Here is a 23,000-nt window from a genome sequence, read left to right on the forward strand (position 1 = left end):
ATGCATAGGTCCAGAGATTGCCTGGGAGAATCCAATGGTTTCCATGTAAGCCATTAGAGCATATACTGCTGTATAATTGACATTTTCTGTGAATGTTGAAGTTGTGAAGGACAAGAAATCTGGGGGATTCAAATACCATGCTGGGCAGCAGCTCTATATGATCCTGCAGGAAGTTGACAGGGTTTCCGTTGGAGGGATTGTACAACACCAGGAGTCCTAGATACCTCTGGTCCTCCATCTCACTGGTCATATGGATGCGCTCAAATGTGTTGTTTCTGGGATGGAACATCTTGTGCATCCCAGGCTTGCGGGGAGCAGAAATACCAAACCCATGAAAAAAATGCAGAATTTGGGCTTGTTTTTGGCTTAATTGGCCTGTGAGTTGTTTGTTGGCTAGTTTTTGTCTTGTAGCTTGTTGATTCTTTTTTTGATCAGCTCCTGGCAAGCAGGGGCAAAGGGGGAAGAGATTCAGGGGTACACAGCGAGCCCACCACAGTCCCAAACTGCACACCAGGGGGATCTAGTCACATAGAGTGTTGGGGTTCTTAGGGATTGGCTTGATTTTTGGCTTATTGTGAAAGTCGGGGTACTTATTTACCGTGTGAAAGTTGGCAACAGTGGCGGGAGCAGGACTGCTACTCCACCTCCTTTCTTTTTTCTGGTGCCTTCTGGAGTCTGTCTTGGCTTGTGACATATAGAATATCCTGTGTGGACTTGCTGTGCTAGAGTCAGGTTGGATGTGGGATTGAACCATGCCTCAGTGATTCATGCAAGGCCAGCTGGTTCACCCAACGTTCTATACAGGGGGAATTTTCCAATACTCTACAAGCTAGCTATAGGGCACCTGCACCATCATATCTGGCCCTTTGTGCAAAGAAACTGGAACACGAACACCCCTACCTTTCAAAAGTTTTAACCACTTGAAGTACCAGTATGTGTATCTTGTGTCTAGATCAACTGTCAGTAATTGAAGGCCCTCTGATATGGGCTAAGCTTAATGCACTGTGTTGCATTTTAAAGAAAAACATCCTGTATTGCTGACCTCAGGTATTCAAAAATCGCAAGTCAGGACCTCCCCAAATCATCTAATATGTTTAAAAATCATAAGATTAAAAATAATAAATATATTTTTATTTATCTTATACTTTTTGAAACTTTAGGTTTCACATTTTACAGCCTTTTTCCACAACCATGAGGGGCAAAAACTTACTTTTTAAAAATAATGAAAGCTGAGATTCTCCTGAACTCTTATGACTCCAGAAGCTGAGACTTTAAGAAACACACCAAGTAACACGAGCCTCACAGTAAAATCATGAGTTGGCAACACTGCTATGCTTATAATAGATTTTTATGTACTATCACACAGCAACATTTAAATACTTTGGTGATGTGTGCAGTTTAAATACCTGCATAGAAAGAGCATTTACGTCTTCCCAGGGAATGGGTACTCTTTAAATGATGTTTCTAAGTGGGTATTATAGAAGTTAGTGAATATGTTCCTGTTTTTAAATGAGTATTTGTGAACTTCTGCTGAAGTTAGCATTTACCCCTTTAATGAATTTGATTTTTACAAAACACTTACTGTGCTGAGTATTCTGTGAGTCACATGGAAGAGTTTAATCAAGCTGATATGGGCAAAATGTATACATACGTTTTCTTTTGTATTTTTGACTGGATGATAATAGATTCGGATTTTCACATTTTTGGTATCTCAAAACAAAATTTCCCAGTCTTTTCTCAAATAGATAACCTTAAAGTGCAATGTGCCTAAACCTAGACATCCTAACTTGAGAAAAGGAGGACTAGAGAATTTTGAGTTCCTGGGAAGGGTACCCATTTCCCTTCCTCCTGATCCCCCAGTATTTTGCATCTTATGGAAGGGTCAGGATAAATTTGAATGTCTCTTTATTTTTCCCGTTGCATCTGTTATAATTACCCTCAACTTCTTACTCCATTTCCCCAATGGCTTGATGATTTGTCTTTATCAGTCTTATATGGAAATTATTATGGAAGCATTAGAATTGCTGGGATTATAAACTGAAAAAAAATGGGTGAAGTAGTGCATTCTCCATGTGATTGACCCAAAAGTTGAATAATATAAAACAGGAGTATGACACGTAAGAGACTGGTACAGTTTTTTAAAAATATATTCATTCAGCATGCCACGCCATAGTATTAGTTCTGCAAATTTCTTTAAGCACAGAGATGATTGGAAGTCCCTCTCTGATGGAAAAAAACCTTTCTTCCAAAAGTGATATAGTATAATATTTTGTATATATTTGTTTTTATTGCCTAATCTGTTTTTTTCTTTTTGTATTTAGTTGCCATAGCTCAAGGTGGAGCAATCCAGATTTCTAATCCAGCTTCTGATGGCGTCCAGGGACTGCAGACGTTAACGATGACAAATTCAGGAGCTTCTCAGCCAGGTGCTACCATTGTGCAATATGCAGCACAAACACCTGATGGCACACAGCAGTTTTTTGTACCTGGAAGCCAAGTTGTTGTCCAAGGTATATTTTGTGATCTACTAAATTTTAGATTTATACAAATGATTTTTTCACAAAGTGATTTTTGTTGGTGCGCACTGTGACAGGGTCAGGCCAGATGGCTACAGGAGAGTGTTAGAAGGAAGATATATTAGTCCCAGATTAAGCAGGTCCATTTTCCCTGGGTAAGGTAACAGGGGCAATTCCAGAACAAGAAGGAACTTGCTGGAACAAATTCAGGCAGGCAGGCTAATTAGGACACCTGGAGCGAATTAAGAAGCTGCTAGAATCAATTAGGGCAGGCTGGCTAATCAGGGCACCTGAGTTTAAAAAGGACCTCACTTCAGTTTGTGGCGTGCATGCAAGGAGCTGGGAGCAAGAGGCACGAGGAGCTGAGAGTGAGAAGTGTATTGCTGAAGAACTGAGGAGTACAAGCATTAGGAGGAGGCCATGGGGAAGTAGCCCAGGGAGTTGTAGCTGTCACGCAGCTGTTCCAGGAGGCACTCTAGACAGCTGCAGTCCACAGGGCCCTGGGCTGGAACCCGGAGCAGAGGGCGGGCCCGGGTTCCCCCAAACCTCCCAACTCCTGATCAGACACAGGAGGAGTTGACTTGGACTGTGGGTTCCACCAGAGGGGAAGGTCTCTGAGCTGTTCACTGGCCCACATGGTGGATCAGCAGAGACTGTGGGGATTGTTCTCCTTCCTTTTTCTCATGCTGGCCAGAGATGAGGTTAGCTGAGTGAACGGCAGGTTTGAGCCACTAGCAAAAGTGGCCAAACTGAGGGCTGCCGTGAATCTCTGAGGCAAGCAAATCCGCCAATATGCGCAGGATCCACCAAGGCAGAGGAGGAACTTTGTCACAACTGGTGTTAGCGGTGGGATTTGGTGTTCACAGCGCAGCGGAAGAAGGAGGGTGTTATTAAAAAAAGGGGGGGGGCAGGGAGAGGGTTTATTTTTTTTCTCACCACAATGGAGGACGTAGTGCGGGCACTGATACAAGCCATGGCTGCCCAGCAGGAGACTACCCATGTCCAGGCAGCCACCAACAGGAGGCAGTGTGGCTGCAGAAAATGATGCGGGAGGATGATGTAGAGGCGTACCTCCTGGCCTTTGAGAGGACAGCCCTGCGGGAGGTTTGGCCCCGAGAACAGTGGTCTGGCATCCTCGCTCCATTCCTGTGTGGGGAGGCCCAAAAGGCCTACTATGATTTGCCTGAAGAGGCTGCGGCAGACTGCCCCCAGCTGAAAGCAGAGATCCTGGCCAGATCTGGGGTAACGACTGCAGTGCGGGCCCAGCAATATCATGAGTGGAGGTACCAGGAAAACAAAACCCCGTGGTCCCAATTATATGACCTCATCCATCTCGCACGAAAGTGGTTACAAACTGAGTCCTGGAGTCTGGAGGAGATACTAGAGGTTCTGGTCATCGACCAGTACGTGAAAGGACTACCGCCAGACCTTTGCGCCTGGGTAAGCCAGAACGAGCCCTCCACCTACAACGAGGTTGTCGCACTGGTAGAGAGGCGAAGGACGGCGAGGGAGCTGACCTGACCAGTTAAGGAAGAGGCACCCCGGGTTAAATTAGCAGTACCAAGCCCCAGAGCTCGAGCGACTGGGCTGCCAGGAGGGCCCAGGTGGAAAAAGAGAGGGGCTGAAGGCCCACCAGAGATCACAAAGAGTTGAAGCACTGAGGGGGAAGAGGATCGTGATGTTAAACTGCCCAAACCAAGAGACCAGGGAACGCCTAGGGCTCCATACAGATGTTACGCCTGCGGGTAGTGGGGACACATAGCTGCACAGTGTCCCAATGCCGAGGAGCGTATGCAGTGTAACATGGGGAACGAGGCAGACCCATGCTCCCTAATCCACCTTGTGGGGGTCTCACTAACCCCACATATGTACACCAGACCAGTGAAACTAAATGGGGTAGAGACTACAGCACTGGTTGATTCGGGGAGTGCTATCACACTTATCTCCGGGAAGCTCATAAAGCGTAGTCAGCTGCTGCAGGCTAAACATATGGGGATAACATGTGTCCATGGGACAGTCAGTTACTACCCCACCATCCCAGTAAAAATCGAGATCCAAGGGAACACTACTGAGGTAGCAGCAGGTGTAGTACCTAAACTCCCATACCCGGTGCTCATAGGGAGGGACTTCCCAGGGTTTGGAGACTTACTCCCTGTAGGCAGATTGGAGAAAGAGGGGAACCCTGAAATTAGTGAGGCATCCACAGTAGACTGTCAAGCCCCAATTTTCTCTGAAATATCCCCAGATTTGTCCTGCACTCCCAGACAGGGTAGAAATACGAAAAGGGAAAGAAGGGCAGCTAAGGTCTTGGAAACCGAATACTGACCCAGCAGCTGAACAGGGAGGCGCCCAGGAGGGAGAAACACTGGAGTCTGATCCCCACCCTAACGCCTCTGAAACAGTAGAGGCAACAGAGACTGGCCCCCTAGATCTCAGGCAGATTAGCCCCAGGAGAAGAAATTTTGGACGGGACCAAGCTGCAGACCCAAGGCACGACAACGTTAGGAAAGAGGTGACTGAAATAAATGGGGTTCCCGTGGAAGGGAAAACCCAGGGACCAGGACCCTACTTCATAATGAAGAAGGATCTCTTATCCCAGATTGCACCAGGACAGGGGCAGAAGGTACAGCAGATCCTAGTACCGCAAAAACACCAGACCGTTGTATTAAGTCTTGCCCCATGTCATCTTTTTGGGGGGCATTTGAGGGTAGAGAAGACCCTGGCACGGGTCCTACAACGGTTCTTCTGGCCCGGAGTACATGAAGAAGTGCGGAGGTACTGTGCGTCCTGCCCATAGTGTCAGCAGCACAGTCCCTGTCCCCACTTGAGGGCACCTTTAGTACCCCTTCCCATCATAGAGGTCCCCTTCAAGCGAATATCCATAGACCTAGTGGGACCCCTGGAGAAGATGGCTTGGGGCCACCAATATATACTTGTTGTTTTGGACTATGCTACTCGCTACCCAGAAGCTGTCCCCCTGCAGAATACGGCCTCTAAAACGATAGCCAAAGAGCTGGTGGGGATCTTTGCCCGAATGGGGCTACCAAAGGAAATATTAACAGACCAAGGAACCCCATTTATGTCAAAGCTAATGAAGGACTTTTGTACCCTGCTCCATATACATACCCTGAGAACTTCAGTCTATCATCCGCAGACTGATGGGCTGGTAGAAAGGTTTAATCGAGCCCTCAAGGCTATGATAAGGAAGCTGGTAAGTTGGGACGGGAAGGATTAGGACACCTTACCACCTTACCTTGTGTTCGCCATCTGGAAGGTACCTCAGGTCTCAATTGGGTTTTTCCCCTTCAAGTTGTTATATGGGCGCCACCCCCGTGGTATACTAGATATCACCAAAGAGATCTGGGACGAGGAACTCAATGAGGGGAGAAATATAATAGAACATTTATTGCAGATGCGAGACCGGATAGCCCGGGTCACCCCTATTTTACGGTAACATTTGGAAAAGGCGCAGGAGGCCCAGCGAACCTATTACAATCGCCAGGCAAAAGTCCAACAGTTCCAACGAGGGGATTGGGTGTTGGTGTTGATACCTACAGCAGAAAGCAAGCTTTTGGCCCAATGGAAGGGGCCCTATGAGGTGGTTGAACCCGTGGGGGAAGTAACCTACAAGGTGTGGCAACCACGACGCCGGAAACAAGAACAGATTTATCACATTAACCTCTTAAAGCCTTGGCACCAGCGAGAGGCATATGTAATGGCTCAAGAGACCCCAATCCAGGGAAATAACCTGCAGGAGCAGCTCAGGATATCCACTGATCTGACACCAAACCAGAAGAAGGAGGTAACTGAGATAATCAACCAATACCAGGACATGTTTTCAACCAAACCAGATGGGACCACCGAAGCATATCACCACATTATCACAGACCCTGGGGCAAAGGTAACTTTAAGGCCCTACCGGGTCCCAACCGCAAAAAGGGAGGAGATCAAGACAGAGGTAAAAAGGATGTTGGAGCTGGGAGTCATTGAAGAATCCCACAGTCAATGGTTGAGACTGATTGTGTTGGTTCCCAAACCCGATGGCACCACTAGGTTTTGTAATGACTTTCGCCAGCTGAACGAGCTATCCAAATTTGATGCATACCTCATACCCCATATTGATGAGTTAGTTGACCACCTGGGCAATGCCTGATTTTTGACCACCCTTGATTTAACAAAGGGATACTGGCAGATTCTCCTTGTCAAAGAGGCAAAAGAAAAGACGGCATTCTGTACAGCAAAGGGTCTGTTTCAATATACTGTTCTTCCTTTTGGACTGCATGGGGCACATGCCACCTTCCAGCGTCTTGTGGTCAAGCTCCTGCAGTCCCATACCAGTTTTGCAGCTGCGTACCTGGATGACGTAATTATCCATACCCCTGAGTGGGAGACCCACTTGGAAAAGGTGGAAGCGGTTCTGGACACACTAAGATGGGCTGGCCTCACAGCCAACCCAGCCAAGTGTGCTATAGGGCTAGCTGAGGCTAAATACCTTGGCTACTTTGTAGGACGGGGCATATTCAAGCCCCAACTAAACAAACTAGAGGCTATCCAAAATTGGCCCCGGCAGAATCGGAAAAAGCAAGTCCGGGCATTCCTGGGTGTGGTGGGGTACTATCGGCAATTTATTCCCCATTTCGCTACCAGAGCGAGTCCCTTGACAGACCTGATTAAAGCCCGGGGTCCGGAGATAGTGAAGTGGACTGATGCTGCGGAGAACACATTCACGGATCTACGGACAGCCCTCTGCAGTAACCCCATGCTTATAGCCCTGCACTTCAACAAAGAATTCATTTTACAAACAGATGCATTTGAAGTAGGATTGGGAGCTGTCCTATCACAGAAATAGCTCAGTTGGGAGAGTGTTAGACTGAAGATCTAAAGGTCCCTGGTTCAATCCCAGGTTTCAGCAGATGATTTTTCCAGAGGGTGGGATAGCTCAGTGGTTTGAGCATTGGCCTGCTAAACCGAGGGTGGTGAGTTGAATCCTTGAGGGGGCCATTTGGGGATCTGGGGCAAAAAAAATTGGGGATTGGTCCTGCTTTGAGCCAGGGGTTGGACTAGATGATCTCCTGAAGTCCAACCCTGATATTCTATGATTCTATGAGATGGTCGGAGACGAAAAACACCCAGTTCTCTGCCTCAGCAGGACACTCCTCCCAAGAGAGCAGAAGTATGCCGTGGTTGAGAGTGCCTAGGTGTGAAATGGGTGATGGAAACACTATGTTATTACCTTCTGGGATGACAGTTTACCCTTGTGACCGACCATGCATCCCTCCAGTGGATGCAGAGAAATAAGAGAAGAGCGCAAGGATGACCAGATGGTTCCTGTCCCTACAACCTTTTCAATTCACCATACAACACCGGGCTGGAAGCCACCATGGCAATGCAGATGGCTTGTCACACGTACACTGCCTGATGTCCTAAGTTGCCCAACCCTGTGGTGTTGAGCAGAGCGGGGGGATATGTGACAGGGTCAGGCCAGATGGCTACAGGAGAGTGTTAGAAGGAAGATATATTAGTCCCAGATTACGCAGGTCCATTTTCCCTGGGTAAGGTAACAGGGGCAGTTCCAGAACAAGAAGGAACTTGCTGGAACAAATTCAGGCAGGCAAGCTAATTAGGACACCTGGAGCGAATTAAGAAGCTGCTAGAATCAATTAAGGCAGGCTGGCTAATCAGGGCACCTGAGTTTAAAAAGGGACCTCACTTCAGTTTGTGGCGTGCATGCAAGGAGCTGGGAGCAAGAGGCATGAGGAGCTGAGAGTGAGAAGTGTACTGCTGGAGGACTGAGGAGTACAAGCATTATCAGATACCAGGAGGAAGATCCTGTGGTGGGGATAAAGAAGGTGTTGGGAGGAGGCCATGGGGAAGTAGCCTCGGGAGTTGTAGCTGTCACGCAGCTGTTCCAGGAGGCACTCTAGACAGCTGCAGTCCACAGGGCTCTGGGCTGGAACCCGGAGTAGAGGGCGGGCCCGGGTCCCCCCAAACCTCCCAACTCCTGATCAGACACAGGAAGAGTTGACATGGACTGTGGGTTCCACCAGAGGGGAGGGTCTCTGGGCTGTTCCCCGACCCACACGGTGGATCAGCAGAGACTGTGGGGATTGTTCTCCTTCCTTTTTCCCATGCTGGCCAGTGATGAGGTTAGCTGAGTGAACGCAGGTTTGAGCCACTAGCAAAAGTGGCCAAACTGAGGGCTGCCGTGAATCTCTGAGGCAAGCAAATCCACCAAAAGCACAGGACCCACCAAGGCAGCACATTATGGTGAAGTTAAATCAGTGGGAGAATTACTAATAAAAGGAACTGAGAAAGTTAGTGTTAGGAGAAGAATGGATTGGTTTGCTCACTAAAGGCAGCTACTCTCATTTGAAAATAAATGTTTATGTACTTTAGAGGCAATATAGTAATGAGGGAAGAGTGTGATGACATTGCTGGCTCATATGTACACTTTTGTCCAGGCCTTGTGAGAGAGTGTTTCATAGTAGCACAACAAGAGTGAAGCTGCTGCAGTGTGAGTTTGATTGGAAGTTTCTGGGTAATTGGAGTAAATACACTGAAATTAAGAAATCTTCTTTGAGTGCTTGCTCATGTTGATTCCATTCTAGGTGTGTGCGTGCCCACATGCACAGTCGTCAGAGATTTTTGCCTTCGCAGTATCCATAGGGCTGGCTGTGGCACCCCCTGGAGTGCCGCACTCATGCGTCCGTATGTTAGGCGCCACCGGTCCTGTGCCCTCTCAGTTCCTTCTTACCGAAGTGCTTTGTCTTGCCTCGCAAGAGTGTTAGCGTTTTTTCTAACAGCCCATTGACTGTCTTCTTTGTATATAGTTAGTTAGTTAGCTATTAAATGTTAGGTGTTAGTTTAGTAGTTAGAGTCCTGGCAGGGACTTTGCCCCAGAGCGGGGCATGCTCCATTCCCTGGGCTTTAAACTGTGTTCATCATGCAACAGGCCTATGCCTGTTAGTGACCCCCACAGCAGCTGTTTGAAGTGCTTGGGAGAGTCCCATGTAAAGGAGAAGTGCAGGATTTGTAAGAACTTTTGTCACAGAATCCAGATAGAGTGGGTCATCCGCCTGAAAGCCTTCCTCATGGAGGCTGCACTTTGCCTGGTGTTGGAGCCTTCCCAATCAGACTCTGTGCCCAGCACCTCGGCATTGGTGCGGAGCACTCCGTCAGCACCAGGTTCCTTCTGGCACCATTCCCCCTCGCCAGTGTCCAAAAAGCGGCAAAAGAAAAGAAGCTCCCCAGCGCCATACAAGGAAGGGAAGGGGTCTCTGGGCATAGGTCCCAGTTCAGGCCATGCGCCCGTCATGGAGCTGCAACAGGGTGCCGCTGTGGTCAGACCCCCTAGCCCAACTAGGGATCTGCCTCCGACTCCTGGGAGCGGTAGGGGACCCCGGCTCCTTCTGGGGCCTGCAACACCCGAGGCTGCCCAGGTGGCTAAAGACCTGATGGTCCTATTGGTACCGAATACACTGCACCTGGTGCCGGATTTGGCTAAGACCCTGCAACTCATCAAGGGTTGATCTCGGGGTCAGGTGCAGAGGAACCTCAATCTGGTACGTTCCATGTGTTGCGATCTGGGTCTGTTGATAAACAAAGAAAAATCAACTCTGATACCAGTGCAACGGAGAGAGTTCATGGGGGCAGTCCTCAACTTCACTTGGGCCAGAGCCTTCCTTTGCAAGAGGAGCCATGATAGACCTGATCTCGTATTTGCGGGCCCACCCTCTCACCACCGCTCATACGTACCTGAGGTTGTTGGGCCACATGGCATCCTGTACTTATATGGACTGGCACACGTGGCTCCAGCTCAGGCCCCTACAGGTGTGGTTGGTGTCAGTCTACGTCCCCAACAGACACAACATAGACTGTGTAGTCAGGGTACTGGACCACATACTGTCATCACTCACATGGTGGTTAAATCCCATATCGGTGCTGGAGGGAGTCCTCTTTGTGGCCCCATCCCTGTCAGTAACCCTGATCTCCGATTCCTCAGATCTGGGATGGGGAGCCCACCTGGATGATCTCAGCACACAAGGGTATTGGTCGAGTCACAATTGCCACTTCCACATTAATATCAGAGAGCTCAGAGCAGTTCACTTGCCCTGCCAATCTTTCCTGTCGCATCTGGGGGGTAGGGTGGTTTAGATCCTGACAGACAACACCGCTGAAATGTTCTATATTAACAAACAAGACAGAGCCCACTTGTCAGTCCTTTGCCAGGAAGGTCTTCAGCTGTGGAACTTTTGTTTTCATCATGCCATTCATCTCGTAGCCATGCATCTCCCTGGGGCCAGGACACATTGGCAGTTCACCTCAGTAGGATCTTCTCGTCTCGCCAAGAATGGTCACTCCACCCAGAGGTGGTCAGCGTCATCTCCCAAATGTGGGGGACTCCCCGGGTAGATTTGTTTGCATCCATGCAGAACAGGAAGTGCCACGTTTTCTGCTTGATTTGGGGGATCGACAGAGTCTCTCTGTCAGACGCCTTTCTGCTCCCGTGGTCGTGGGCACTCATGTATGCCTTCCCTCTAGTGCCATTAATCCACAGAGTCCTCATGAAAATCAAACAGGACAGGGCAAAGGTGATCCTCATAGTGCTGGCTTGGCCGCACCAGCACTAGTTCAGCCCGCTGCTGGACCTCTTGGTGGATGCCCTGCTACAGTTGTTGCTTCAGCCGGACCTGATGTCACAGAGCCATGGCAGTCTTCTGCTCCCCAACCTGGCAACGCTGCACCTGATAGGTTGGCTGCTGCCTATGGAGGAGCAGGAATGATCGGCCCATGTCCAACAAGTCCTGTTGGGCAGCAGAAAACTCTCCACCAGGGTGACCTACCTGGCCAAACGGAAGCAGTTCACATGCTGGGCATTGGACCAAGGTATTCAGCCTGAACAAACCTCACTGCAGTCAATCCTGGACTACTTCCTGCATCTCAAGCTCCAAAGTCTGTCTCTTTCATCTACTAAGGTCCAGTTGGCCGTTATTTCCCCCCTTCCATCCCCCGTTCCAGGGTAGGTCGGTCTCAGCTCATGACTTGACAGTCCAATTTCTAAAAGTTCTGAAGCAACTCTACCCCTCACATCTGGGACCCAGTCCCTCCATGGGACTTAAATCTCATGCTGTCTAGGCTCACTGGCTCCCTCTTCAAACCTTTGGCATCCTGTTCCCTCCTTCTCCTCTCATGGAAGGTCTTAGCAATAACATCTGCCTTCAGGGTCTCTGAGATTAGGGCATTTACCTCAGAGCCGCCCTACACTATGTTCTACAAGTACAAGGCCCAGAAAGCAGCCTCATTCTCAAAGGTATAACATTTGTACTCATGGAGTATTGGAGGCTCAGGGCATTGCTAGTCCTTCCTCATTCAGCAAGGATTGTTCCCATCAAATGGATGTTTGGTAGTCCCATATGATAAGAGATTAGTGAGTCCCAGTTTGAGTTCCCATGTCACAAACTCATCACTATGTTTTGCACTACATTGTAAGCTCTTTAGGGCAGAGACTGTCTCTTACCATGTTTTTGTACAGTACCTAGCACAATGGGGCCCTGGTCTCAGTTGGGTCTTCTAGGAAAATCTCCAGCCAGGGGAACAAATACTCACAATAAATTTGTAGAAGTTGGCAATTCTATAATTGTCACACACGTTGGGGGTGAGCAGAAAGAGTTGAAAAATTAGAAGGCAGTCCAAAAAATATGATTTACACTTCTTTTAAAAATCTCTTGATTTTTGGTCTAATTTCACTATTTTTAGGGATTCTGACTCATGATTTTTGGAACTGGCAATACTAAGATTATGAAATAATTTCCATCAGACTTTGCTGTCAGTGTCTTTGAGACTGATTTGCAAGTAGATCTGTGATGAGTGTCGTTTGTAAATTAGGAAAATATGTAAATTGGAATAAACCAAAGCTAGGCTACAGAAATATGAAAGGATGCTTTATCATCAAAAACAGGTTTTTTGGGGCTGCAGTTTTAGTGAGCTGTTCCAGGACAAAGCATGTTAATGACAGAGGTAGGCCAGTGAGGTCATTGTGATGTCAGTGTTCCTGCTTGTAATCCTGCACATGCTTGCTAGTTTGAAACATTTCATGTTGGGCTGTGATAGAGCAACAAGAGAATCCCATATGCAAAAGCTGATCATGGCCGTAACAGGAGATGAAACAGGTAGGAGGAATCTCTTGTCAGGGTCTTTAAAGTAGCAGGTTCTATACTTTATTTGGAAATCCAGAAAAGGTTTCATAGTTAGCAGTATGTGGAACTTGTTTTTAGAACTTGTTGAAGTAGCTCTTTAATTTTACAGTGTAAAGTTGCACAAATTGGTGCCAATTATTTTTATTCCCCATTAGCTATTGCAGCATTTTAGTGTAAATTAACCATTTTTAACAGCACTCTTTAGTGTATCTTTGTTGTTGCATTGCAGCAGTCTCTTTTCTTTATAAATGATAGGTGCAGCTGGTCTGTTGCTTTTTGGTTGGGCAATAAATAAACTATCGCGTCAGATTATTTTAGCCTGTCAAAACGAAAGTGCAGCTGTAAGTGAAAGATGTGCACTGTTCCAGTTATATAAATAAGCCTTTACTATTCATTACTAAAGAAAATAGGGAGCACAAATGCATCTGAAAGAGCTGTAGTGGTGAGTGTTGTAATGCCTGCTTGTTTTTTTCCTCCTCTGTTTAAAATGGTCTGTTCCTCAGCTAATTGAGTTCAAAGGACTGACGTCATTAGATTTCCTGGAATCGTGTTGCAGTAGGGAACTGGAAAAGTTAAACTTCAAACAAGATACACATTGACGTCAGCTCCGAGTCATGCTGTGATTTAGTCAGTTCCTTTCTGCTTCATCAACCGCTGCGGAGTTGTAATGTTATCTAGTTTGCAGCCTGTATCTACGTTCTGCGCTTAGCTGAGTAAAGCTATTTCATATACTTTGTTTTATTACTCCAAAAGTGTAAGTATCTTCTCTAGGTCCGCACTTTAGGTTCCTGTGCTCACACAAACAACTATTCAGGAGCTAACTAGAAAGCTTATGGAGGAAAAGTTAAAAATGCTTCTAATTAGGTAGTTACTGCTATGCCTCACAAGGGGGGAGGGATATATAGCCTGTCATTCTTTTTCCTGGATAGTTCTTTATAAGAACTTGACTCTGCCTCCTCTCTAGTGCTCAGCAAGAGAATATTTTTTCAACAGCCTGTTTTTAAAGGGATTTTTATTAGTATGTTGGTCTTATTAAATTCTCCAGATAAGGTTGATTTACAAGGTAAGATAAAACAGTAATTTTTTAGTAATTCAGTCATTTTGTAAATTATGTGCCTGAACTCAGATACAGCCCAGTGCTTTCAATGACTGCTTTTTACCCAGTTTGCTTAACTAATTTTGCCTAATCTTAAGGAGAAAGTGACTTGCCTGGGGAAATGCAGTGAGAGCATGGGTCAGCCATTAGGACTATCCTGGTTCCCAATCTTTGGCTGTTACCAATACGTACCAGAGACCTTAGTGCTTGATTTGAGTTTGGTCTGTCTTATGAAAAGAATTTACAATAACAGTCTACATTCCGTTTCTTTATAAAGTCATAATGAATATTACTGTATTTCCTTAAGATAAGTGAATTGAGCACATACTTTTATTGTGAATCACATTTTTCTGGGATTTTGTTCAGGAAGAAACAGAACACTGTGGCTGTAATTCTTCCCTCTCTAATAAAATCCTGCAGTCTGATTTGTACGGTAGACAAAACTCTTACACTTGCATAGAGTACCATTAAAGACAATGGGGTTTCACATGTTCGCAGGGGTCCATCTGCATTGATCAGATTATATTATTTCTTTTGTCCTTTGGGTTGTTGAAATAGTCTCACTGACTCATATTCAATATGATGCTTTGACTTTCTCGGTGATCATACCTGCCATGGAAGTCACCAATAGAATACATGGTGGAGTATCATATAGAGCAGGAGCTGGTGAATCTCTACCTCAGGGGGACCAGAAAGACGAAAACAGATTAGTTTAAAGTAAATAATAAACTGAATGACCTTCTTTATTTTGAGGCTTTCCACTTCCACTCTTCCAGTGTTTAATGGATCATCATTATTATTTTATTAGTTATTGCAGGTATCTGTAACGCATCCGTCACTATGGAATCTGAGCACATTTCACATAGGTTTGAATGGTACCAAACATCAGCATTTCTAAAACATCTGTCTTCCCATTAAAGCTTTTCATAATCCATCCCTACCTAAATTTTAAACCTTGCCTTGTGTCCCCTCTTAACCATTTCACTCTGACAATGATTCCAGTCTCAATACACAATTTCATTTCTCCCTTTGTGGCTCTGTGCATTTTCTGTATCATCTCAGGAGTAGTAGGTAATGCTGCTCATACCAGCTTTCCAAGTGTAATCCTGTCTTCGCTCAAGTTCCTCTTAAAAATCCATTTTTTTGTGAGTCTCACAAGAAGCATGTTTTTTATTTATAATTAAAACACAACCACCACCCCACTCCAAACCAAATAAAGCCACCCCATCCTCTGAATTTCCCAGTGTGTCCCATCCCCTGGGTCTCCCTTTTAGATTATGATATCTTTGGGGACAGGAACTATATTTATTATTGTGCAGTGTATAGCACCAAAGGCTCTTGATGTGAAACAAATAATAATAAAGAATAGAAAAACAGGTGGATATACTTTACATGTACATCTCTTTATGTCACTTTTTGCAGCTTGTCTTTAAGGAAAATGGCAATTTCCTTTCTGGTCAATTCTAATTTTTTGAGACATTATATAAAATGGTTTGCAGATAGAAATAATCACAGCTCAAATGTAATTTCACTCAGTAAAGTACTTTGAAGACATTTACTCTACTGCACAATCACATTATTCTGTTATACAGTGATGTGAACTAAAAAATGTTGAGGCTTTGTCTGAGTTTTGGTGTAATGATCCGATTGCTAGCTTTGCTGGTTCAAAACAATTGTTTTCCTCTAACATCATGCTTTTAGAACTCACTGGCATCTATTTGTTAGGTAGGGAAAGACATTATGCTGACCTGGTCAAGGCCTTATTATCATTATTTATTTGAATTACACTAGCATCCTCTAGAGGCCCCAACTGAGATAAGGGCTCAATTGTGCTCGAGCCTTGTGTATATATACATAGGGGCAGTGTGTTTTGAGGAAAAAAGGGTGTTTTTGTCTTGCGTTAGCTGATATGAGTTAAAATCCTGGTGAAATAAAAGGCAGTTTATAGTTTACACAGGCATTAACAGGTGATCTTAAAGACTATGGGGAAGCCTAGGATTATCTGCAAATTCAAGTAAAAATTACAAACGTTCTTGTCTTCATTAGGATTTTGACTCATGCTAGTTAACTAAGATGACACCTTTTTCCTAATGAAGATGCATCCAGTGAAAGACAATCCCTGCCCTAAAGAGTTTACTATCTAAATAAACATGATAAATATAGTGTAGGACCACAGAAGTATTACTCCATTTTAGAAATGGTGAACTGAAACAAAATCCATGTGCTTAAGTACCTCGCCAAATCAGGAGCTAAGTGACTTGTCATTGGTCACACAGGGAGACCAATACTGAGCCTATATCTCTTGAATGCCAATCTGTCCAGTGCCTTACATACAAGGCCATCCTCTCTTGCTTGAATGTGACCTATGTCCAGTGAATTTTGGTGTGGTCTTCCTAGGAGTCTATTATTTTAAATCTATTTTTCTCCCATTTCACAATTTCTGAGTACTGCTTTAGAAGATCCACTGGTGTGAAAAGATGTGGAAGAAGCCTGTAAGAAGGGTAATTATTTATTAATTTAGTTTTTTCTATATTTTCCTCCATATAACTGACTTCTCTATCTTCCCAACCTGTCTCTCTCTCTCTCTCTCTCTCTCTCCCCCAAAAGAGTGGAGTGTTGGGAGGGAGTTTTACCTTTTGTTTTGTGTTTAACCCATTTCTGAATTTCACTGACTGTTCCATTATTTGTGTATTGGAATTACTTTTTTTAAAGAAACGCAGTACAAAATTTAATGAGATGTGATAGCACCTGAAATTTGATCTTCTGTATTCATCTGCTGTGATGAGGGAAAGTTATGCTCTTTGGTCTGCAATGATATAGAAAACATATCAAAATTAATAGGCAAGAACTTGCTCTTATTTTTAAGTGTGAGACACTCAACATTTAAATGTATATTAATTTTAAATGTTAGACATGCCACATACATTAAGGCTTACCCAGCTTTAATGACATTTTAAAGGTTGCCTCTGTCATAAAAGTAGCAAAAGAACATCTTGGAAATGAATGAAAAATTAGAGAAACTAAGAAAACACAGAGAGAGCTCAGAAAGGGACTGGTTCCAAGTTAAAAACATAAAACTACTTTTAAAATGTGTTGTGTAACTAATGTGTTACAAAGTAGATAGAAGAATGTCTTAGTTGTATTTGTTAGCTTTTGTGTCATCACATCACAAGCCTATGAAATGTTTGATATAATAGAGATCCTGATTAACGTGTCAGACATTTGCTATTTCAGTTAGATTTTGACAGCTTAAGTTTATATAAAGTAAAAAACGTTCTTCTTTAATACAGCTGCCACTGGAGATATGCCAACTTACCAGATACGAACTCCCACCACAGCCTTGCCTCAGGGAGTGGTAATGGCAGCTTCACCAGGAACTTTGCATAGCCCTCAGCAGCTAGCAGAAGAGGCAACACGCAAAAGGGAACTGAGACTTATGAAAAATAGGTAAGAGTGTGTAGCTGTAATATAATTATTAGTTACGGCGGCAAAGTGCAAATGTCAGCTACGATTAATCTTCTTCAAAGGAAAGTATTATAATAAATTCTTATTCTTAAGGTATTGTGGCCCATGATTTGATGGAGGGAGAGCAGAACATTCTTAGCTGTTAAACCACCAAGTGTGTACCTACATAGAACTGATGTATAATGGCCAATAATTAACTAAACCATAAGTTGCTTTTCTTCCACTGAGTCATGAGGAACACCTTTCCTGCAAAACTGTGTTACTAAATCTAAGCTTTCATTGAAAAAAATATTTCTAGCCTTCATGACTGTGAAAATCAGTTTCAATCTTAACTGATCAGAAAGCAATGCAGTGTTGTCTTCCTGAGTCTACAGAGAGCCTGAAACAATAATTCTCAAATCAAAGGCATGAGCTGTCCGACTCATCCCCATGGACTTTTAACACTGAAATATAATTATGACAATTTAAATATCAGTGTTAACTTTTTCATTGCCAGTCATATTTTGTAGAGGTATCCAGCTAGTGTACTTATCACATAGTTATGTTACCTACACTTCTTCAGGAGCCAAAAAGCCCCAGCAATTGTCCACCCCTTTGTTGCTGTTAAATATATCTAAATATAAGATTTCAACATTACATTTACAGTTCTATTCTTTAGTATACATGTATAAACACATTTGCCTCTGATCTTCTTTCAGAGATGATTTCCTAGCTTTTTCTTTGAGTGCTTGTCCATTCCAATCAGGTGTGCATGCGCCACGTGCACAGTTGCCGGAAATTTTTCCCCGTCGGGTCAGCTGTGGAGCCCTCTGGAATGGCACCTTCATGGCACTCAATATATGAACCTGCCAACCCAGCCCCTCCTCAGTTCCTTCTTACCGCCTGTGATGGTTGTCGGAACTGCGAGTGGCTTGCTTACAAGTTCTACTCGCTTCCCCTAGCTTTATAGTGTAGTTTACCTTAGTAGTTTATAGTTATTCTAGTTTTATTAGTTGCTAGTAGTTCTGTTAGGAATGGGGAGGTTTCCCCTCCATCCCAACCTTTCCCCTTGGGGACCTCGGGGCATGCCTTGATCCCTGGGGTTCAAGCCCTGCAAGTCCTGCAATAAGCCCATGCCAACAGGCGACCTCCATGATGCTTCTTTAAAGTGTCTGGGGGAGGCTCACCAAGCTGATAGGTGCAGGATTTGCAAGGGTTTTCAACCCAGGACCAAAAAAGAGTGGGATTTCAGGTTGAAACACTCCTCATGGAGGCGGCTCTTAAATTGCAGCCCACCTTGGCACGGCAGGAGCCAACATCGAGCTCCTCAGTGCAGAGCACACCAGCATCGGCAACAGAATTGGCGCTGCAGAAGATCTCCGAGCAAACAGAGACTTGTGGCACCACGCTGATCCCCCGTGCCTAAGACTGTGGGAACTGCCCAGCACTGGTCCAACTCTCCAGCACTGCAGAAGAAGCACGCCAAGCAGGGTAGAGGCGGATCTCCTGTGAGACCCTCCCCTGTGGTCTCTGCCAATGGGACGTGTCCCAGAGAGGAACACCCGGCCCTGAGACCCTTGGAGTCGGCTTTGGGAACTTCAGACATGCAAGGAGTACTGTTGAGCCGGGGACCGTTGGACTCCCCAATCCACATGGTGGAGGAGGTGGAGCTGCCGTCCACTCAGGACACCTTCGAGGCCGCGCAGTTTCCAACTCTCTGTAGCAAGCCCCCGGCACCACCGATGGTGCTACCATCCTGCGGCAAACCAACAATGATGTGTTTGGCCACATCACCAGGTCAGCAATCCCTAGCACTGGAAGGGGATGCCACTCAGAGTCCCGGTGCTGGTCCCTGGATCGTCAGAGGTCCCACTTCCAGCACCAGTCATCATTGCATCACCGATCTGCTCGATACAGATCGAGGTCTCAGCACGGCTCCCCTTCCATGTGGCACCACTCACCTGGCCAGCTCCGAATGGCACTGCCATGGCCCTCTAGATACCGGTCCCCATCCTCAGTATCAGACATGGGGTCTAGCTACTCACACCGGAGCCAGCACCGCTCAACATATCGACGGCTTGATGTGGGTACAATACCATGGCCGCCCCAATTGCAAGGACCGGCACAGTGGCCTTTTTGGACGCCCTGGGCATATCACCAGTCCCCAGGGTACCTTGTCCAAGGGCTCCCAGTCGGTGGCATCTGAGCCCAGGCTCCCGTGCCCAGAGGTGCTGAAGGGATTCCGGTTACAGCATCTTCACCAACACAGACCCCTGCCCCTATGGTGAAACAGGGGATCATCGACCCAGAACAGCAGGTCAATCAGCAGGTCCCCATGGACCAGCAGGCCCTAGATGACCTGGTTCCCCCACCTGCATCCCCCTCTTCCCCAGATGAGGCGGTAGCGGGAACTTTTGTCTCAGGACCACCACCCATAGATAATCGCGCCCACCAGGATCTACTCCGCAGGGTGGCGCTCAACATGGGCTTCAGAGTAACAGCCGTGTTAGTCTGTATTCGCAAAAAGAAAAGGAGTACTTGTGGCACCTTAGAGACTAACCAATTTATTTGAGCATGAGCTTTCGTGAGCTACAGCTCAGATCACGAAAGCTCATGCTCAAATAAATTGGTTAGTCTCTAAGGTGCCACAAGTACTCCTTTTCTTTTTGCAACATGGGCTTGCAAGCCGAGGAGCTGGTGGAACAGAAGGACCCAATGGTGGGCATTTTGGCCCCAGAAGGTCCATCCCGAGTAGCACTGCCACTCGTTAGGACTATTCAAAACAACATCAGAACTGTGTGGCAGATCACAGCCTCCATCCCTCCAGGGGCCAAGGGAGTAGAATGCAAGTACTTTGTTCCCTCCCAGGATTACGAGTATCTGTACTTCCACCCACAGCCCTGCTACTTGGTGATGTCTGCGGTCAATGAACGTGAAAGGCAGGGGCAGCAGGGACCCATGCCTAAGTCCAAGGACTCTAAAAAACTTGACTTTTTTGGTAGAAAGGTCTACACCACGGGGGGCCTACAGCTCAGGATCACTAATCAACTGGCAGTCCTGAGCAGATATAATTTTAACTCATGGAACTCCATGCTCAAATTTAAGGAGCTAATACCAGTGGAGTCCAGAGACGAGTTTGGGACCATTGTGGAGGAGGGCAAGACAGTGGCACAGACCTCTTTACAGGCCTGACTGGACGCTGCTGACTCAGCAGCGTGTACCTTGTCCTCTGGCATAGCCATGAAACCTCATGGCTTCAGGTTTCAGGCCTACCCCTCGAGGTCCAACAGACTCTGCAAGACCTGCCCTTTAATGGGACAGGATTATTCACGGAGCAAACAGACTCCCGGCTACACAACCTAGAGGATTCGAGGGCAATGATGAAGTCGCTGGGGATGCATACCCCAGCTACTCAGCGAAAACACTTTTAAACCTCAGCCCCCTCAACGTCCTTACCAACTTTGCCCTAGGCAAGACTTTTCTATAAGGCGAGGTAGGAACAGCAGGCATAAGCCATCCCAGCCCGTATCTCCAAGCAGGCCTTTTGAAGGTGCACCCGGGGACGACGTGCCAGACTGTATATCGGATCCTCAACTCTGCTTTCGGAATCATCTATCCCACTTCTACCGTGCATGATCCCAAATAACATCGGACCACTGGGTTCTCCACATGGTAGAAGTGGGATATTCTCTCCAATTGTGCTCCTCCCCTCCCTCCCACCCCCCTTCCCCTTCAGGGACCCTTCTCACGAGCAGCTTCTTATCCAGGAGGTGCAATCGCTCCTTGCATAGAAGCAGTGGAAGAGGTTCCTCAGGAGCTAAGGGGCAAGGGGTTCTACTCCCGCTATTTCCTAATCCCCAAGGCAAAGGGGGGTGTCAGACCCATTCTAGACCTGTGTGGCCTCAACAGGTTCATGGTGAAGTGGAAGTTATGCATGGTCTTCCTGAGCACTATTATTCCTTCCCTGGATCCGGGAGACTTGTATGCTGCCCTAGACATGAAAGACGCGTACTTTCACATAGCTGTTCGGCCCGCGTACAGACAATTTCTGTGGTTTGTAGCCAGACACAAACACTATCAGTTCATGGTCCTCCCCTTTGGTCTGTCGACAGCCTCTCAAGTGTTCAGCAAGTGTATGTTGGTTGTAGCAGCCTCTCTCCGCATGAGGCAGGTGCAGGTATCTCCCTACCTTGACGACTGGCTAATCAGGGGGCACACCAGCCAGCAGGTGGAGTCTCAAGTCCGACTAGTCAGAGCAATTTTCGAGAGGCTGGGTCTCCTGCTCAACATGAACAAGTCAACCTTGTCACCAACTCAAAGAATAGAATTAATCGGTGCAGTGTTGGACTTGGTGCAGGCAAGGGGGCTCCTGCCAGAGACCCCGTTTCAGACCATGACAGATATTATCCAAAGCCTCAGATGGTACCCAACCACTACCACAAGTGGATGCCTGAGTCTCCTCAGCCACATAGCAGCCTGCACTTATGTGGTTCGGCATGCCAGACTGAGGCTCAGACCACTTCAAGCATGGCTCACGTCTGTATATTGCCTGGGGCACGATAGCCTGGAATCTGTGGTCACAGTGCCAGACCAAGTACTCGAGTCCCTCCAGTGGTGGCTCAACCCTTGCACAGTCTGCAAGGGAGTCCCCTTCAACAGCCCCCAGCCCTCCTTGTCCCTAGTAAGGGACGCATCAGCTCTGGGTTGCAGGGGTGCATCTGGGAGAGCTCCAGACACAAGAATTATGGTTGCAGGATGAGCTCTCCCTGCATATCATTATCAGAGAGCTCAGAGCAGTATGGCTAGCATGCCAAACCTTTCTATTCTGGCTCCAAAGCCACTGTGTGTTGTTAATGACGGACAACACCACGGCCATGTTTTACATCAACAAGCAAGGTGGAGCCCACTCTTCCCCCCTATGTCAGGAGGCCCTTCAGCTATGGGAGTTCTGTATAGCCCACTCCATTCACCTGAAGGAGTTCTGTCTCCCAGGTGTGCAGAATGAACTAGCAGACCACCTCAGAAGATCGTTTCACAATCATGAGTGGGCCATCGATCCCGCTGACATATATTCCATCTTCCAAAAGTGGGGGTTTCCCCAGGTCTATCTGTTTGCCATCCGGAGCAACAGGTGATGCCCCATGTTCTTCTCCTTTCAGAAACACAGCCCAGGTTCGATCTTGGATGTGTTCCTGCTCCCCTGGGGAGACCGTCTCAATATGCCTTTCCACCATTCCCACTCGTGCACAGAGTACTGCTGAAAATCCGCAGAGACAGAGCTGTAGTAATTCTGCTGGCCCCAGCATGGCCCCGCCAGCATTGGTATATGATGCTTCTGGAGCTGTCAGTGGACACTCCCATCATGTTACCACTCTACCCCGATCTGATCACGCAGGACCACGGTCACTTTCATGACCCGGACCTCCAGTCCCTCCATCTCACAGCTTGGAAGCTTCATGGCTAAATCCAATGGAGCTCCTGTGTTCGGAACCAGTAAGAAAGGTCCTGCTCGGCAGCAGAAAACCATCCACCAGGGCCACTTATCTGGCCAAGTGGAAAAGGTTCACTTGCTGGTGTGCCGAACATCACATTCCGGCACTCCAGCTGTCTATTCCACTCACCCTGGAGTAGCTTCTGCACCTCAACCAACAAGGCCTGGCAGCATCATCCATCAAGGTACACCTTGTTGCTATTTCGGCCTTCCATCCGGGCACGTCTGGACGCTCCATATTCACTAACCCTATGGTA

The 23,000-nt window shown here is 46.6% G+C and overlaps 1 protein-coding gene and 1 non-coding gene across 12 annotated transcripts in view; both read left to right on the forward strand.

Moving 5' to 3' along the window:
- The window catches only part of CREM (cAMP responsive element modulator), an 81,015-nt gene that overhangs the window by 53,152 nt on the left and 4,863 nt on the right, over positions 1-23,000 (forward strand). For 4 of the 11 annotated variants that reach the window (XM_074946216.1, XM_074946225.1, XM_074946215.1 and 1 more), the window contains 2 exons: positions 2,322-2,510; positions 17,099-17,255. In XM_074946216.1, the coding sequence (XP_074802317.1) occupies positions 2,322-2,510; positions 17,099-17,255 (346 nt within the window). Of the gene's footprint in view, positions 1-2,321; positions 2,511-12,600; positions 12,686-13,338; positions 13,467-16,253; positions 16,310-17,098; positions 17,256-23,000 lie in introns of those variants that run through there. The other 7 variants (XM_074946218.1, XM_074946217.1, XM_074946221.1 and 4 more) reach the window with 6 other exon arrangements.
- TRNAF-GAA (transfer RNA phenylalanine (anticodon GAA)) lies at positions 7,356-7,428 on the forward strand. Its single transcript has one exon. It is a non-coding gene; the product is annotated as a tRNA-Phe (tRNA).

Source organism: Natator depressus, chromosome 2 (genome assembly GCF_965152275.1).
Source record: "Natator depressus isolate rNatDep1 chromosome 2, rNatDep2.hap1, whole genome shotgun sequence".
Lineage (NCBI taxonomy): Eukaryota > Metazoa > Chordata > Testudines > Cheloniidae > Natator > Natator depressus.